This window comes from Danio rerio, chromosome 6, assembly GCF_052040795.2.
Source record: "Danio rerio strain M-AB ecotype USA chromosome 6, GRCz13ab, whole genome shotgun sequence".
Classification (NCBI taxonomy): Eukaryota; Metazoa; Chordata; class Actinopteri; order Cypriniformes; family Danionidae; genus Danio; species Danio rerio.
Genome location: NC_141026.1, coordinates 58,912,117 through 58,932,181, shown reverse-complemented (window position 1 = coordinate 58,932,181; position 20,065 = coordinate 58,912,117). Strand labels below are relative to the sequence as shown.

General features: G+C 37.8%; 1 protein-coding gene and 1 long non-coding RNA gene across 5 annotated transcripts in view; one reads left to right on the top strand and one right to left on the bottom strand.

Moving 5' to 3' along the window:
- Nucleotides 1–20,065, top strand: part of cdh22 (cadherin 22) — a 487,421-nt gene that overhangs the window by 230,891 nt on the left and 236,465 nt on the right. For all 4 annotated transcript variants that reach the window (NM_001443453.1, NM_001443451.1, NM_001443452.1 and 1 more), the window contains 1 exon segment: nucleotides 9,512–10,409. In NM_001443453.1, coding sequence (NP_001430382.1) covers nucleotides 10,182–10,409 — 228 coding nt within the window. In that variant the 5' untranslated portion in view covers nucleotides 9,512–10,181.
- Nucleotides 11,243–14,681, bottom strand: LOC147843702 (uncharacterized). The gene is made up of 3 exons (XR_015494419.1): nucleotides 13,392–14,681; nucleotides 13,245–13,345; nucleotides 11,243–12,630 (listed from the first exon to the last, which is right to left on the bottom strand). It is a non-coding gene; the product is annotated as an uncharacterized LOC147843702 (long non-coding RNA).

Genomic DNA, 20,065 nt, shown 5'->3' with positions numbered 1-20,065 from the left:
TCAAAAAACCCTCCCAGATTTTAATCAGTCTGATGTCTTGGAACTTCTCATTTTATTCTTTGAACTATTTTTGACAAAGCCAGATATTTCTGATTCCCAAAGCTGGAAGCACATCGTATAATTGAGCGGTGTCTGGGGTGACACATTACAAGTAATGTGAGTTACAAAGTCAAATGGAATTTTTATTTAAGTTATTAGTGAAGTAATGGATTATTTTTTTATGAGAAAGTATACTTTTACTTTATACTAGTTATTTTTCACAGAATAATGTTTTGAAGAACGGAAGTTGGTAATGACTAATATGCATAGTACAGATTATATATACTACAAAAGTCACAGGCTACTGATTTCCAACAAATCTTCCAAGTATCTTACTTTGTGTTCAATAGTAGAAAAAGTTTACATTTTCAGTATTGGGTGAACCGTCTTTATAAGAGAAATTGTAAATTTGTAATTCAATCAAATCCATCTATCCATCCACAATCAATCAATCAATCAATCAATCAATCAATCAATCAATCAATCAATCAATCAATCAATCAATCAATCAATCAATCAATCAATCAATCAATCAATCAATCAATCAATCAATCAATCAATCAAATCAATCAATTAATCAACCAACCAATCAACCAAACAAAACAAATCAATCAATCAATCAATCAACCAATCAATCAACCTATAAATCAATCAATCAATCAACCAACCAATCAACCAGCCAACTAATCAAATTAATCAACCAAATTAAATTAAATTAAATTAAATAAATTAAATTAAATTAAATTAAATTAAATTAAATTAAATTAAATTAAATTAAATTAAATTAAATTAAATTAAATTAAATTGAATAATCAAAATAAATAATAATCAATCAACCAACCAATGAAATCAATCATTCAATCAACCCTTCCATCCAACCAACCAACCAACCCACCAACCCACCAATCTGCCAACGGACCAACCGACCGACCAACCAACCAACCAACCAATTAACCAATCAACAAACCAACCAGCTAACCAACCAATCAAATCAACCAACCAACCAACCAACCAATTAAATCCAACAATTTACCAACCAACCTTCCATCCATCGAACCAATCAACCAATTAATCCACCAACCACCCGACCGACCAACCAACCAATCAAACCAACCAGTTAAATCCACCATTCAACCAACTAACAAATCAAATCAACACATCAAATCAATCAATTAACCAACCAACCAGCCTTCCATCCACCCAACATTTCATCCATCCATCCATATAACTATCCTTCCATTTATTTTTTCATCCTTCCATACATCCATGTGTGTCAATTTATCAATTTATCCATCCATCCATCTATCCGTGTCCATCCATCCATCCATCCATCCATCCATCCATCCATCCATCCATCTAACCATCCATCATTTTAATAATACTTGTTAATATGTTATTATTATAAATTTTGTTATTGCTATGAAAATCCAGCCCATTCCTGATGAAAAGAGTAATATGATGTATTATTATTCTTTAAGGTGGACCCTATGGGGAAAAAAAAGGAAAAAAAAAACATTTTGACCCAATTCTTTGGTCAAACTGTTCCTGACATCACTCTAATATATAATATTTATCATTTTTTAAACACTAATCTATGAACAAAATGTTAAACCGAATGTTATGACGATATTAAAATGTCAAAAAGAAACTAAATAACACATAAAAGAATTATCAAAGCACTGCAATGCATTGCTTCAAAAAAAAACTAAAATGTCCCCAACACTGTATATGAGTGCGCTTAACCCCATTCCGGTGTTTGTGGCTGTGTGTGCAGCAGTGGCTAATAGACAGCCAGTGTTTCCCATTAAAGGGATGGATGTCATGCAGGTGAAAAGGAGATTGTCAGAGAGAGAAAGAGAGAGAGAGAGACTGTCTCTGGCCTGAAGCCCATCAGTCGGCGGTGATCAGTCTCCTTTCTGGCTCCGTTTTCGGGTTGTCACGGCCTCTGCTCTCCGGCTGCCGTCTGATGAGAAGTAGCAGCCATGTTTTATAATCAATCCACGACCTAATAGGTCACGAATGAGTGCGTCCGGCTTGCCAATAGCGTTTTGGGTGGTAGCAGAGGCATTACGACTGTATCAGACCAGGCTGAGCTTCACACCATCAGCCTTTCCACAAAAAAACCTGCTAATTGACGTTGTTCTACATAGCCAAGATAATAGCCAATGCTGAAGAGCCAGATCCTTTAATTCATTCATTTACTTTCCATACTCTATCTAAGGCCCAGACGACAAGTTTTAACAGTAATTTTTAAGGAGCCCCTATTTAGCATTAAAAAATGGTTACATTTTGGTTTGGGGAGTCTTCAACCACAGGCTGATATGCATGCAAGGTCAAAAACACTTTCATTGTCTTATAATATGCATTTATTACCTAATTATCCCAAAGACTTCCATATGATTCGTTCAGCGATTCATTTGATCCCAAACCCCTCCTTAGCGCAAAGTTAATCTGCACTGATTGGTGCACTGATGATCCAGTCTGTTGTGATTGGTCAACTGGGTTTAGCTCGAGACGGTGGTTATGAAGTCGCACAGAGTATGTAAGGGTCCAATGCAGTTAAACACCAGCATATTACTCTAATCTTAACACTAACCCAAAGTAATATCAACAACAAACATTCAGTATTAATCCATACAGTGGCAAAAGTTGAACTATTTTAAGAACTGACCACACTGCGCATGCGCGAGAGGAACAGCTCCTGGTGGCCATGGCAAAGACTAACAGCAGAGGATCGCGAATTCAGAAACACATTTAAATCAGTAAGAAAGAAGCACTTGTTACATTTTCAGCAAGGTTTTAGACGCGATATGTGAACAGCCCCATACAGATTTAACCTGAGGGATACTGTACAAGCACTGATCTATAGTAGATAAGTGATTACAAGCCACACACGGCGATTACCAACTCATAATAGTTTTAATAACTCATTTACTAACTAATAACTGATTTATTTTCTCTTTGCCATGATGACAGTAAGTAGTATTTTACCAGATATTTTTCAAGACACTTGTATACCGCTTAAAGTGACATTTAAGGGCTTAACTAGGTTAATTATGCTAACTAGGCAGGTTAGGGTAATTAGGGAAGTTATTGTATAATGATGGTTTGTTCTTAGGACAGTCAGAAAAAAATCTACTTAAATGGGGCTAATAATTAAAAAAAAAAAAAAGTAATAATACTGCTTTTATTTTAGCCAAAATAAAACAAATAAGAAAAAAAAATATTACCAGGCATAGTATAAAAAATGTCCTTGCTCTGTTAAACATAATTTGGGAAATATTTAAAAAGGAAAAAAAAAATAATAATAATCAAAGGGGGGCTAATAACTCTGACTTCAACTGTATGTATATTTGTATTGTAAATAAAATAAATAAATAAATAAAAAAATAAAAAAAAACCTTTTATTTATTTATTTATAATACTTATCATTATACAATTATTATTCTAAATAATTAATTATAAATGTAACTGGAAAGTATTGTAAAGACACAACTAGAGTGATATGAAGATCATTTTAGACATATTTTGCTTAAATAATAATTTCATTTAAATGAAAATGAAATTCTATAGACAATTGTACAGAATACAAAAAAAAAAAAAATTCATTGATTCATTTTCTTGTCAGCTTAGTCCCTTTATTAATCCGGGGTCGCCACAGCGGAATGAACCGCCAACTTACCCAGCAAGTTTTTACGCAGCGGATGCCCTTCCAGCCGCAACCCATCTCTGGGAAACATCCACACACACACATTCACACACACACACATACACTGCGGACAATTTAGCCTATCCAATTCACCTGTACCGTGTGTCTTTGGACTGTGGGGGAAACCGGAGCACCCGGAGGAAACCCACGCGAAGGCAGGGAGAACATGCAAACTCCACACAGAAACGCCAACTGAGCCGAGGTTCAAACAAGCGACCCAGCAACCTTCTTGCTGTGAGGCGACAGCACTACCTACTGCGCCACTGCCTCGCTATACAAAATAAAATGTGTCATATAAAATTATCTGTTGTCTTAGACTTGACACATGGCAGAGAATTAGTCTTAAGTTTTGCCTCCCTGATTCGTCATCCCTCCTTTTGCTTCATGCAAAAAAAAAAATAATAAATAACAAAAAAATTAAAAATCTATCACGAGGTATGCTTAGTAAGATCACATCATATTATTTAAACTTTAGTTTTTTCAACTTGCAAAACTCCCTGCGTGCCGACATCTCCACATAAAAGACCGTTAATGCCAGTTTCAAAATGCGTGAGCGGTGTGTAAGCAGCTGCTATTTTTTCTGTGTGCGTGTAAGTAAGGGGTATGGTTTTCTGCGCAGACATGGCGATGGGTCAGTTTGCTTTTTGATTAAACTACATTGCATTTACCAGTGTTGGTTCAGTTGCACATAGAGAAAAATCACTCTTAATAAATACACTTGCATATGAAGTCAATCACACCTCAAAGCATTTACTGGCGCATGTGCCCCAGTAAATTGGGTCTAGCGACGCCCCTGATGTGCACCTTTTGTAAAGCTGCTTTGAAACAATAATTATTGTGAAAAGGGGTACACAAATAAACTTGATTTTAATAGAAAAAAAGTTATTTGTGTGGCAAAAGTGTGCGACAATGACCAACCTCGAAAGTGCAAAAAAAAAAACTTTTTTTTTAATAATCATACTTGATAAAAGTCTGCATAAAAGCTTTTGTTGACATTTAATTCTCTTTATAAAATGTTATCAGAGGGAGAAGGCCCCAAACATTAATAACAATCTCTCCCTCGTTAGCGTAAACAACCCTGAATGAGAAGCAGCCATCCACCATTAGAGTTTTAACTTGCTGAAGACAATATCAGCGACTAACAGAGTTATAAATGTGGAGTTTTAGATGCACAAATGATCAACACAGAGGTTATTTTAAAAATCGAAGGAGTGGGAATCTCGTTACTCATGTACATGTGGATATGGCCTTAGTAAGGGGTGATGTGTGTATACTCATCATGAAAATTTCAAGACTAACTGAGGTTGTTTGAAGAGAAATTTTAACTAGCTCCTTTAACAACCAAAGCATTGAGAGTTTGGAGCAAACAGTCAGTGGACTTCTTCAGAAGTGTGCATTCAGCCAGAGCAAATATTTGATACAAATGGTTTATAATTTATCATATGAACTTGTCGGAGGATCTACAGGAAACTCTAAATATTTTTTTTTTTCTTTGAGGCGAAAGGGAATAAACAAGCAAACTTTGAAGTTGCCTTTTAAGACAAGAACATTGGATGCTAATTGGAAACATGGAAAGTATTACGTTTGATCAATGCGATGTAAAAGCCTGCCGTTTGATGCTTTTGATTGATTGGCTGATTCGTTTGATTGGCACATTTGCTGGCTTGTGTTTTGAAGTCATAATGGACTTTCTATGATGTTTTCTTTCTGTAGTCAGCCACCCTCGCACGCTCCAAACACTGCACATATTTTAGGGATCACTCGTTTGTACTGACCTTTGCTTCTTTTTTTTGGTCCTCTGTGTTTAGATGCAAAGTGTGACCCGAATCACTGCTTGACCTGAGATGGTAGTCGAAGCGTAGCTAAATGTCACACATGTCACAGCCCCTTAGCATCAAAACTAAATAACAGTTAGTGCAGAAAACCCTTGGTTTGGTAAATAAAGAAAAGCATTTGTCCGTTCTGCAGATGGCTAATAAACTCAGTAAGAAACCCAGCTGAAAACCGTGTGTTTATCTTTAGGAACAGCATCAGACATGATCAAAACATAAGCTGTACTTTAACTGTTTACCATCTTATAAATGCTAGTAAGGCCCAATCTATTGAAGGGGTTGCGTCATGCCTGCCAATATTCGGATCAGAAAATCCGGGAGATTTTATGTGGGGGTTGCGCCTTTGGTTCAGTGTGCATGGGGACTGTACCAAAAAGCTGAGGAGCAGGGGGAGGGGGTGGAATTTCGGGAGTTTTCAGAACAATATGGGAAATGGGCGGGAGATGGGTCTAAAATATGGGAGACTCCCAGGAAACACAGAAGTGTTGGCAGGTTTGGTTGGGGTGTCATAATTCGCTTTAGCTTGAAGGCATAGGGCTTGGGGAAGGGAAGGTGCTTGGACCCTAATCCCAATTCTATTTTTGTAACCCTACCCACCTTCCTCTTGGCCCTTGAAACAGAGTGTGAAGTGGAAGGGCTTTGAAATTTACCTCTACGAAAAGGGACAGCACTACAGCACCTACACACGTTATCATAGGTCATCACAATCCCTTGGTTTAAATGAGATTGAGGATTGCGAATGCTGGAATTTTTTTTCCAGTTGTGTTATTTTTTTGGTATTTATCTTTAGGACATCACTGAAGGAAATGATATCACACAAAACCGCATTAAAGGGCCACAAACCTCCAAAACCACATATTTTGAGATGTTGACAGTCATATATGTGTCCCACCCAGCTATAAACACTATTAGGACACATATATTTCATGAAAAAGTGAAAATTCGTTATTCGAGCAAATTCGTTATTCCGGTTTGAAGCGAATTTTTGAAGCTGCGTCTCTGCGATTAGATCCTTGCGTGTATTCCAGTGTGGAGAGTGCATGTCTGTACTGGCGAGTGCATCATGACGTTTCTGAGTATGCAGCATTAATTCATGAGTAAGACTGTGTTCAAAAGTAGCAAAAGATTCAAAGTAAATCGGCACACTGCCACTAAAAAACAAAAAAAATTTTAATGTCAATATCACAATATCACAACGTTTCGACCGACATGGTCTTCATCCGGTGATTCTGTTTTTTGTAAGACTGTGTTCACACCAATCATCATATTGTGTATGCGTGAAACTTCATTAATATGCATGATAGCTTCGAAGACCTTTTACAGTGTTCAGACGGCAGAGAGATGCCGCATTGTGTTGCCAAAACAAGTGGAAGAAGAATTGTTTGGAGACACGGGTCGTCAGTGCAATGAAGGTTTTATTTCCATTTCCCCGCTATGAGAGCGCAGCTGGACTTGTGGACTAGTGTGTACCGGAGAGCTTTTCGCATCTGGAAATTGTAAAATACCAAATTGTCGCTCGTCTACGTTTAAAAAAAAGACGCGGCTCCAGTTGGTGTTGATTGTCATGTGCTCAGTGGTTTTTGTTTGTTTATTTAGATGGCAAAGTTCGTATCGTCAGCAGTATTCTTTCTCTGTTTAAAGACATACCTTAGTCAAAATGATTGAGTTAGTAAGTTTACAGTATGTTAATATCACTACAATATTAAAGACTGAAAGAGTGTAAACACCACAATCAAATTAATACTCTTGTAAAGGATTTTTATTGCCTTTTGTGACAGGATAGTCTATACACACTAGAAATGTGAGGTTTTTTTCCTCTCATACGGCGTGCAGTATCAAACATTCCATTAAAACTACTATGGCGCAAAATCAATCCCAAAAGTCTTGAATTAAAAAGCTTGTTGAATAGCACAAACTGAAAAAAATAATACACTGTATTAACAAGTTCTTGCATTTAAATGACTTGAATTCCAGGGTTGCGTCAGTTTGTCCGCGGTCTATGCTATTTTTAGGTCCTGAAATTTAACATAGCCGTTTTTTTAAGCTGTGAATATTTCAATGAAAAATATTTCCAACTTGTTTTCATACTTAAAAATTCAATAATTCATATTCAATTTCCAGATTTCGCTTACAAAATATTCAATACCCTTTAAAAATCCAATGTATAATATTCAACAGTTCATTTTATTTCAGTTTAAATATTCGCTTCCATAAATTCAGTGGATCAAATTCGACTGTTAAAATTCAACATTACATCCGGGAACTGCAGGAAAAGCAATAGATTGCAAATTGAAGATCACCAGCTGCTCTAGCTGCTCCTGAGCACACAGGCATTCAGCTCATGCTGATATGCTCTCTCATTGGCTGCAGCTCGTCACTACATCTGACCACACGTGGGGTTGAGTCGGCCATTTAGCATGCTAAATGTTGAATTTCCATCTGCGAGGTGTCAGCGACGCGTCAGCGAGCCTCGTTGATGCGTTGTTCAGTAGTTCACGCTTAAAAAGCGGCGAGCGCCGTGCACCCGCAGATTTCTTCCCGATCACAGCCCGATCTGTCGGCGAGCTCGTTAACTTCCAAATCGGGCTCAAATCAGGCTTAAAATCCTCTAGTGTGAACTAGGCATAAGTGGGTGAAGCGGTCAGTGACAGAGTCTGTAATCATTAGCTCACAGCACACTAAAACTGTCTCGAAAAAAAAATAGATAAGTTGAGTTGGGATTGGGCCTAAAAGTACTACGCAATAAGATTGCAATAGATTTGATTCTATTAGTGTAAACTGCATGTTGTATTTTCAGCATTAAAATGATGTCTGGACTTTCTTTGCTCAGCCTGTCGCTTTTAATACTCTTGGTCTGCATAAAAATAAGATCACTCGGCCAAACCGTCTTCCTGAAGTGGGATAATGAGGTGATTTTATCACTCAGACATGGTAAACATGCTGCATGTGTGCTAATTTTACCAGGTTCTCAAGACAACTGTCCTGTTTTTATTCTCTCCAATCATCTCTCACTCCTAAAACAAGTGGTATTTAGAAAGTGCTTTCTGTGTTGGGATGTCTTAGCTACACAACGCGAACCGCACGTTGGCCTTCCTCCAGACACGAAGCGTCTGCCAAAGGTTAAACAACTAATATCCTGAAGGGCCTTTCTTGGCCCGAGCTCGTCCGCAGGAGCTGTAATCTTTTAGCCTTGAGGTTGTGACATTTCAGCCATACTAAATGTTGTTGTTTTTCTCTTATTCTGAAAGCCTCAAAGACCATTAATCATTTCCCCTTGCCCAATGGCGCTTTGGCTGACGCACAATAGGGCCATAGCTTATCTTCACCTTCCTGACCACTGTTTGTTTTAAGCATTAGGGTTCCCGCTCTAATGGATTGAATTAATTGATTAATACTTTTATCCAATTAGTGCTCCCTCATGCAATTAATCAGATAGCCCTCAGTGTAAGCCGTCTGCCGTGGGCCGCAGCTCGGCTGACAGATGCTTCGGGCTCAAGTTTGTGATATATAAACCTCCCTATTTCCTTTTGCAACCACACCTGGCTCCCTAACACAGGAGACATTGCTCTTGGGCTTAGCACATTATCCGGATTCTTGCTGAGTAGAAGGTTTTCCGCCTTGAGAAATGCTTTTCAGGTAGATCACCCAAATGAAGGTGTGTTTTCTTGCTGCAGTCCGAGGGAAAGTCGAGAAATTTAAACCCGCAACCATTCCGAGCCGTGTGTAGGAGAGGAAAGCAAACTCACAGTGGCACATATTGAATTATGTACTGTATATGTTTAGCAGGAATGAGAATGCTGGAAGAAAAGCCAAGAATCAATACAGTTTGTTGCACTATCAATTATTCGGAGCTGGAGAGAGCTGCGTGCGGATTTGCTTCTTTACGTATGCTCTTTTGCTCGTCTAACCGGCTATCTTTGCTCTGTTTCAGACGGTCCATTACTGAGGTCAACATGAACTCGGATGATCTGAGCCGTGCAGGTCAAGAAGGCACAACGAGGCGGGAGAGATTGGGATAATGATGGCTTCCACTTTTGATTAACATCATCAATTTTGAGGATTCCACAGTGCACGTTTGGATTTTGGGTGGACACACGTGGAAATTAAGGAAGCTGTTGGATTACGGCATCATTCCTAACTGATTTCCAATGGGATTTTCAAGAGTGCGCCAGAACATATTTTTATTTTCACCTGTCAGTGTTGAAGTTTGCAGTATTTCCTAGTAGCTGTTCAACTTAAAGCTTGACTCCAGCAGAAATAGGACTTCAATGGCTTTGTGATTGGTGCTCCATCATCGAGAAACCCAACACTGATTTCAGAACGGAGGAGAGTTATAGCTGTGTATCACCGAAACGGCCTCATCTTTCCAAGAAAGATTCTTCTTAAATGCCCTCTTGAGGACCCAGTGGCCTCTTCCGTTCTAAAAAAAAAAAATGACCAAAAAGCTATTGGATTTATAGTTTCATTGAGCAGCAGTGAACTCTCGTTTACCTTCCTCAACCCCAGAGTCAAGGAGCTTTTCTGAAGCAATCAGGAGGAAAACTTCACCCTGAACGAGTTTCTAACTTCTGCTCCATGTAGAGACCAGAGAGTTTTTAAACATGGCTCCCTGCTGGAGAGGAGGAGCTCAGGTTTTGGCGGTGACTTTGGGAATTTTGCATTGCTGCGGATGGCTGTCGGGTCAGACCGTAAGGATTAGTGTTGGGAAAACAAGAGAAGCTTCTGAGCAGTGGTCGATGCTGCATGAACGGGTTAAAAGGGGATGGGTTTGGAATCAGTTCTTCGTTGTGGAGGAATACACCGGGACGGAGCCACTTTATGTGGGAAAGGTAGGACTGCATTTTGTGGCATACAGTTAAAGTCAGAATTTTCAGCCCCTCTCTGTATTCGTTCTCCAATTTCTGTTTAATGGAGAGAAGATTGTTTTCAATACAATTCTAAACATAATAGTTTTAATAACTCATTTCTAATGACTGATTTATTTTATCTTTGCCATGATTATGGTACATAATATTTGACTAGATATTTTTTATGATACTGGTATTAAGCTTAAAGTGACATTTAAAGGCTTGACTAGATTATTGATTAAGGTAAAGTTATGGTAGTTAAGTAAGTCATTGTATAACAGTGGTTTGTTGTGTAGACAATCGCAAAAAAATATATAGCTTAATGAGTTAATGATATTGACCTTAAAATGGAGTTTAAAAAAGGGTGAGGCAGTGGCGCAGTAGGTAGTGCTGTCGCCTCACAACAAGAAGGTCACTGGTTCGAACCTGGGCTCAGTTGGCGTTTCTGTGTGGAGTTTGCATGTTCTCCCTGTCTTCGCGTGGGTTTCCTCCGGGTGCTCCGGTTTCCCCCACAGTCCAAAGACATGGTACAGGTGAATTGGTTAGGCTAAATTGTCCGTAGTGTATGAGTGTGTGTGTGAATGTGTGTGTGGATGTTTCCCAGAGATGGGTTGCGGCTGGAAGGGCATCCGCTGCGTAAAAACTTGCTGGGTTAGTTGGCGGTTCATTCCACTGTGGTGACCCCGGATTAATAAAGGGACTAAGCCGACAAGAAAATGAATGAATAAATGGAGTTTAAAAAATTAAAAACTGCTTTTATTCTTGCCAAAATAAAACAAATCAGACTTTCTCCAGAAGAAAAAATACTATCAGACATACTGTAAAAATTTAACAAAAACATCAAATGTGAAATATTTGAATTTGAAAAAATTTACTTGAGAGCTAATAATTTGACTTCAACTGTATGTGCATATGTTTGTTTTGCAATCTTTCCCATTGTGTTTCCATGCAAAGGAAAAGCTATTGCAGTACAATGACAGCTAAGAGAGAAGAATGTGTTGTGCATTTAAATGAGATAATTCTTAAATGCTGTTTGAAAAGTGTGATTTGCATCCATCTAGTTGACTAGGACAGATCAAGCACATGTTTGACTGTGAATTTCTTTTATATCTATATGGGATCTAAAACTTCTTAAGATCTTTTTATCGTCTTGATGGAAATTGGGATAAGTTTAGTTTTACCTGTATATTCACACATTCAAACTTTCTTCTTAATAATTTAATTTCGGAAAATGATTTTTTGCAAATTCTAAATAGTGAAATCATATTAGTGGCCGATGACTATCAAAGTACAACATTGTTCACAGTAAATTAAATATGGCTGTTGTTGCTTTCAATTCCTACTTACATGGGATTTCAGACCCAATATTCAAAGTAGCATGGTAAACAATAGGGTGTATATATGTCACAAGTTGTCATTGAAGGAATTTGCTTATATAAAACCAACTCAGTTCTGTGGTATATACTTATGTTTGATTTTTTTGGTATTGCTTAGCTTCTCACAACATTGTACTTTTGGTTTGGATTAACAATATTGATAGTATTAATATTTATAATACTGAGGCATTTATTCATTTGACTTTTTTTTAAGCCCTTTAGCTTGTTATCTCTCAAAAAAGGAATCCATGATGCTTTTTGCACTTTCAACCTTGTTTCATCTTTACAGTTGGTGTGATATTTACAATGTTTATTTTGCCAGCGCTAAATTGTTATTCTTTAATTTATTCATTTTCTTTTCAGCTTAGTCCCTTTATTAATCCGGGGTCGCCACAGCGAAATGAACCGCTAACTTTTCCAGCACATGTTTCACGCAGCGGATGCCCTTTCAGCCACAACCATACACACCCATTCACACTTATACACTACGGACAATTTAGCCTACCCAATTCAACAGTACTACATGTACATCTTTGAACTGTGGGGGAAACTGGAGCACCCGGAGGAAACCCACGCGAATGCAGGGAGAACATGCAAACTCTACACAGAAACGCCAACTGACCTAGCCGAGACTCGAACTAGCGACCTTCTTGCTGTGAGGTGACAGCACTACCTACTGTGTTACTGCATCACCTGTTATTCTTTAGGTGAACAAATTATCAAATAATATTTCATCAAAGCTTGATCATTTGCTTTCAGCATTTGAAGTGGCTTCTTCAATGTAGTTGTGAGTCTTTCAGATGAGACGTTAAACCGAGGTCTTGACTCTTTATGGCAGTGGTGGGCAAACTCGGTCCTGGAGGGCTTGTGTCCTGCATAGTTTAGCTCCATCTCTAATCAAACACACCTGAACATGCCAATCAGTGTCTTTAAGATCACTTGAAATCTATAAGCAGGTGTGTTTGATTAGAGTTAGAGCTAAACTGTGCAGGACACCGGCCCTCCAGGACCGAGTTTGCCCACCCCCCTGCTGAAAAAAAAAACAGCTTAAACCAGCCTAGGCTGGTTGGCTGGTTTTAGCTGGTCGACCAGGCTGGTTTTTGAGAGGTTTTGGCCACTTCCAGGCTGGTTTCCAGCCATTTCCAGCCTGGTCTTAGCTGGTCAGGCTGGGAGATGACCAGCTAAAACCAGCTTGACCAGCTTAGCCAGGCTGGGAGCCCAGCCAAAACCAGCAATGTCCAGCTTAAACCAGGCTGGTCAAGCTGGTTTTAGCTGGATTTAGCTGGTCATTTTCCAGCCTGACCAGCTAAGACCAGGCTGGAAATGGCTGGAAACCAGCCTGGAAATGGCCAAAACCCCTCTAAAACCAGCCTGGTTAACCAGCTAAAACCAGCCAACCAGCCTAGGCTGGTTTAAGCTGGATTTTTCAGCAGGGCCCTGCTCTATGGTCATTAAAAATCCCATTGCACTTCTTGTAAATTGTAGGATTGTAACCTCTGTGTCCTGGCCAAATGCCCTCCATCAGCTCGTACCCATCATGGCCTCTCAGTCATCCCCATCCACTGCATCGGCTGGTGTGGTGAAGCACTGGCAGCGTTGTCCTGTGACTGCTGTGGCATCATCTAAGTGGATGCTGCAAACAGTTGGTGATATGGAGAGACCCCCTTCAAGAGCCATTATTCTCTGTGCGTTCACAGTGATTGAATGAGCGAATGAATGCTAGAAACTCATAGACCGCCAAAAATATTGGAGGTAATGTGGGGACAATATTAAAAATTATATTTTTATTACTTTATTACTTACAATTATGAATAGAAATGTTTTGTTTTTCAATATAGACCTTTTCTTATTCAAAAAATAACCAAAAAAATAAATAAAATCCTAGTTCTCATCTCGTGCACACAGACCTGCTTTTATAACACTGGAATACATCACATACGGTCTAGTCGCAGGAGTTCAAATATTTCAACGGACCCGCAGCTCAATTCAGATCTGAATTTTCCGCATACGGAGACGTTCGGAACTCCACATAAGCTCCCGAAATACTCCCCATTGGAAATGAACGACTTCCAGTCTCTCGGCTTGTTTGTCGTGTGCAGTGGAAAGGAGGCTTCAGGACACTGTACATATTTCTGCCATGCCACAGAGCGCCATCTGAATAGTTTCATATTAAATAAGATTCGAATGTGCACGTCTGGTGTGAGATAATTTCAGCTGTCATTTGCTGTCATCCGTCGCGGTGCTGAGCGGCGCATACGGTGTTCTTCCCTGTAGTCTTATCTATAAGCTGGTGTGCTACAAATAAGTGACAAATTTTGCATGCAGAGGATGCAAACATCAAAAACCTGCAGTTCAGCAACAATTTTTTATGTCATTTTATATTTTCAGTTTCTCATCAAATCTTGACCAATCAAATGCTCTCTAGTATCTTTCATGCCCCACCCCCTTTTAAGATGCTCTCTTTTGTTTGTTTTTATTTGATGCGCTTGAGCTCAACCACTCTGACTGGCAGAGCTGTGATAAAACAGCATGCCATTGGCTGTTTTTAAAAGGGGAGGAGCTACTTTATGTCAGTCCTCTGTCTATATTCCAGTTGAGATCACGCCAAACCTCGAATAAAAATTGCACATTTCAAAGCGCTTCACAGGACCTTAAAAATACATGCTGTTGTTTTGTTTGTTGTTGCCGGAGTAACCGTGCTCTGCCCTCTTATTGAAATGGGGCTGCTAATTTGCATTTAAAGAGACACACACAAAAAAAAATAGCCACCCGAGAGACATTTGCAGTGTGGTATAATAAATTATCCAAGCTGGACCTACACAGACACATTCTTGAGTCACCTGAGACTTTAAAGGCCATAATAGGACCCATTTAAACCAGAATAGAAAAGAAAAATAGCCTTAAAGTTCAAACAGTCCATTGCAATGAATCAATTCAGACGTCTTGTTCAGCAAATTCACCAGCTGAAAATGTTCTCTTTATTCTCTGCTAAGCAATTATTTATATATTATGTTGCATAGTTAATATTGATTGGTACACATTGCTTGTTTTATTTTATTACTAATTTAAAAACCACTCTGGTGTTCATGTAATGCCAAAATAGAGTGAAACAACTATCTCAAAACAATGGTATCTTAATATTTATTTACTTTTTTTTTCTTTTTTTGGAAAATGTTCTGCAAAGCTGTGTTTTATATATTAAATTGCTTAATTAAAATAGATTGGTACATATTGCTGTTTTATTAAATTACTAATTAAAGAAAACTGTGGCGTTCATGTAGTGCCAAAATAGAGTGAAAAAACTCCCTCAAAACAATGCTATCTTGATTTTTCTTTATTTTATTTTGTATGTACTACCAGTATATATCATAAACTGGGGCTGTATTTCCTAGCCGTAAAGTGGTGTAGAGATAGAGATGACTTGTGCAGTAATTCATTAAGAGATTGTGTGTGTGTGTGTGTGTGTGTGTGTGTGTAAGGGCAGCAAGAGGAGTTGATGTCTAAATGGGAGCCATAAAAGATGATGTTGGAAATGGAAGGGGTTTTTCTGGAGAGAGATGATTTTATTAATAAAATTACCCAGAGTTACTGCTCCCTGTGAAGCCCAGACTATTAATAGAGGCCGCTGGTGTTGTGTGTCTATTGCTCACCATATCAAAGATTTTAATTAGGGTGATATCAAATTAAATATGACTGACGCGCCTTTTTTATCAGTAACTGCCATTTAAAACAATCCATTTCTTTCACTGTCGTATTATCTGTGATTAATCTGCTAATGAAATATCATTGTTCTAAACATCCGGCTCATGCATTGGCAGCACTCGTCAAAACCATTTGTTTAATGAATTGCACTTACGTAAGCAGTTTTATGTGTCTGAAGTGCATGGTGAAACTATAAATATATCTCTGTGGCATTTAATGTGCATCAAGTCTGACAGAAATTTCTAAGTTAATATGAAACGTTCCCTGTTGTGTATTGTAATTTGCAACACAAGCTCATTTGGAAAATGTGCCCAGGGTTATATTTTTGAGAACCCGGAAATATGTGTGAGGGTACATATTGCTGCATTTTATGTGTAAAATCAATACAGTGGGGCAGAGGACTAGACTTTGGAGGTGGAGCTGTGCAGACTTGGGTTTGAGTCCAATGTAGGACGGTTCCAGAATCCAGGAAAAACAAAACTCAAAAAAACAATGTTATTTTGTGGTAGAAGCACATATCCATGATACATGTTCTCTTCTAGTTTGCTTTTGAAAACACTATGGGTTGGATTTCGGGACATGCAGTGTATAGGTCAGTCGATATCAAACGCATATATTATGCTCGGTGTCAAGAAAACATGCATATAAGTGAACAAAAGATGACGTTGATATTCGTTGAAATGTATACTGCGGCCTCTAGTGGATTTACAAGAAATGGCACATATAAGAAAACATGACCCAATAACATATTTGAGATCAAAAATAGCACATTCTAGTGGATTTGCAAAAACAAAAAAAGCAAGAAAACATTGTCCAGCTTACATATTTGTCGGTTCCTAAAAATGTAGCCCTGGGCACATTTTCCCTATTAGCTTAGGTTGGTAATTTTACAAATCTAATAAAAGCTCAATTGTAAATTAAGTAAGTTAAGCGTGTTGAGCATCATCAAAAAAAAAGTTTGAATATTAGTGACCTCTTCTGCAAGATTAACCTGCTTGTTATTACTGTTCCTGCTGTGTATTGGGAAAATGTGCCCAGAGCTGCATTTTTGGGAAATGAGAAATATGTGCTGGCGGGTACATATGGCTGCATTTCTGTAGGTCAGTCAATGTAAAGCTGATATATTATGCACGAAGAAAAGAAAACAAGAAGCGTTGTGCACAAGAAGTAGTTAATATGCAGAGATGTATACAGCAGCCTATGGTGGATTCACAAGAAATGGCATGAATCGAGAAAAAAAGTGCCCCAAGTAACATATTTGAGATTGTCAAAAATATACATAATGCCCTCTAGTGGATTTGTAAAAATCAAAAACTCCAGGAAAACATAGTCCAGGATACATATTTGTCAGTTCTCAAAAATGTAGCCCTGGGCACATATTTATAATGAGCCTGGGTTGGTAATTTGGCAAATCTAATAAAAATTCAGCTGGAAATGAAGTATGTTGAGCATCATCAAAAACATTTGAATATTAGTAACTTTTTTTCTGCCAGATTAAACTGTTCAACTGTTCGCTATTGCTGTTGTGTATTGGGAAAATGTGCCCAGGGCTGCATTTTTGAGAAATGAGAAATAAGTGCTTTCTGCTACATGTTACTGCATTTGTGTAGGTCAGTCAATGTAAAGCTGATATATTATGCATGAAGACAAGAAAGCAAGCATGGATTCACACACGAAAGACTTTAATATGGACAGAATCAAAAACTCCCAAAAAACATAGTCCAGGGTACATATTTGTCAGTTCACAAAAATGTAGTCCTGAGGACATATTTGCAATAAGCCTGGGATGTTAATTTAGTAAATCTAATACAAATTTAATTGTAAATGAAGTGACTTTTTTCTGCCAGATTGACCTGTTTGTTATTACTATACTTGTTGTGTATTGGGAAAATGTGCCCATGGCTACATTTTTGAGAAATGAGAAATATGTGCTCGTGGGTACAAATATCTGCAGTTGTATAGGTCAGTTTATGTAAAGCTGATATATTACGCATTACGACAAGAAAACAAGCACAGATGCGCATGAGAAAGATGATATAATGGCCAAAAAATGTATACAATGGCCTCTGGTAGATTTACGAGAAATGGCACTTTACGAGAAAACATGCACCCCTAAGATATTTGAAATTGTCAAAAAATTTACACAGCACCCTCAAGTGATTGTGTGAGATCATAAACTGCAAGAAAACATAGTTCAGAGTACATATTTGTCAGTTCGCAAAAAAAAGTAGTCCTGGGTACATATTGAACCTGCATTGGTAATTTGTCAGAACTAATAAAAATTCGGAAATGAAGTAAGTTGAGCGTTTTCAAAACAAGTTTGAACATTAGTGATCTTTTCTGCCAAATTGACCTGTTTGTTATTAGTATTCATGTTGGGTACTGGGAAAATGTGCCCAGGGCTACATTTTTTGAGAAACGAAAAATTAGTGCTCGAGGGTACATATGGATTTGAGTAGGTCAGTCAATGTAAAGCTGATATATTATGCACCGTGACAAGAAAACAAGCACGGATGCACATTAGAAGGACATTAATATGTGCAGAAATGTATACAGCGGCCTCTGGTGGATTTATGACAAAGGGCACTTATGAAAACATGTGTGCCAGTAACGGATTTAAGATTGTCAAAAAATGCACACAACGCCCTCTAGGGGATTTGTGAAAGTAAAAACTGCAAGAAAACACTCCAGGGTACATAATTGTTGGCTCTCCAAAATGTAGACCTAAGCACATTTCCACACAACCAATTTCCAGTGAGCCTTAGTTGATAATTTGGCAAATCTAATGCATTAATTTTTAAATAAAGTAAGTTTAACATCATCAAAACAAGTTTGAACATTAGTGGCCTTTTCTGCCAGATTGACCTGTGTGCTATTACTATAGGGTAAATGACGAAGCATGCTAATAGGACATTTAATTGGTCAGTAACCTGGGTTAGGCATTTCCGGTTATCTGTATGCCAATGCATAATCAGCGTGTTTAAGGTCTGTTTTCTTTAAAAATCAGCAAACTCCACTGGCTTAGTGATACATGATATAAAGTGGGTCTCAGATTGCACAAGAGGCACTGCATTAAATTACATTTTCCCTGCCATGTCTTTTAAAATCTGAACATTTATTTTACCCCAGTTTATCCAATGGAGCGTCTGCGCTAGCCTGCCGATTCTGACGGGCACGTGCAAGTAAACGTCTTTTAGTCTCGTTTCACGCTTCAACAACTAAATAAATGCACAAGTCTATTTAACTGATTATATTTTAATAATATTACAACATCGATGCTGTAAAAGGAACCGTATGGAATGGAAAAAAGTCACATCAATCGTTCACAGGATGTTTATCAGTATGGAAGAAACACTAGCTCCGCATTTACCCTATTACTGTTATGTATTAGAAAAATGTGTCCAGGACTACATTTTTGAGAAATGAGAAATATGTGTTCATATGGCTGCATTTGAGTAGGTCAGTCAATGTAAAGCTGATATATTATGCACGACGCCAAGAAAACATACATAGATGCTCACAAAAAAGACATCTATATGCAAAGAAAGGTGTACAGCAGCCTCTGGTGGATTTATGAGCAATGTCACGAATGAAAATTTAAGATTGTCAAAAATGCACACGGCATCCTCTTCTGGATTTGCAAAAAAACTACAAGAAAAAATTGTCCAGGATACATATTTGTTGGTTCTCAAAAATGTAGTCCTGGGAACATACAGTTGAAGTCAAAATTATTAGCCCCCTTCAATTTTTTTTCTTCTTTTTTAAATATGTCGCAAATGTAGTTTAACAGAGCAAGGGAATTTCCACAGTATGTCTGATAATATTTTTTCTTCTGGAAAAAAGTCTTGTGGGTTTTATTTTGGCTAGAATAAAATGTGTTTTTAATTTTTTAAACACCATTTTTGGGACAAAATTATAAGCCCCTTTTTTCTTGATCTACAGAACAAACCATCGTTATACAATAACTTGCCTAATTACCCTAACCTGCCTAGTTAACCTAATTAACCTAGTTAAGCCTGTAAATGTCACTTTAAGCTGTATAGAAGTGTCTTGAAAAATATATAGTCAAAAAATATTTTCTGTCATCATGGCAAAGATAAAATAAATCAGTTATTAGAGATTAGAGAATCAGTTATATGAGTTATTAAAACTATTATGATTAGAAATGTGTTGAAAAAATCTGCTCTCCGTTAAGCATAAATCGGGGAAAAAATAAACAAGTGGTCTAATAATTCAGCGGGGCTAATAATTCTGACTTCAACTGTATTTGCAATATAGGTAATTTAGCAAATCTCTTCTTTCCAATCTCTAATTGGAAATTAAGTTGAGCATCATCAAAAAAAAGTTTGAATAGTAGTGACCTTTTCTGCCAGATTGACCTGTTTGATGAATAAAAACTTTCTGCTGATTTCTCTGTCTTTTATGGCGCAGATTGAAGCTTGAAGTGCTAAACCTTTGTTCCTGCTAAAGTGGTGTCTTGTTCCTTCTTTTTAATTTAATAGCTTTAATTGCAGCCATTACTGCAGCCCAATAATGCCTGATTATTTCACTCATCTTTTC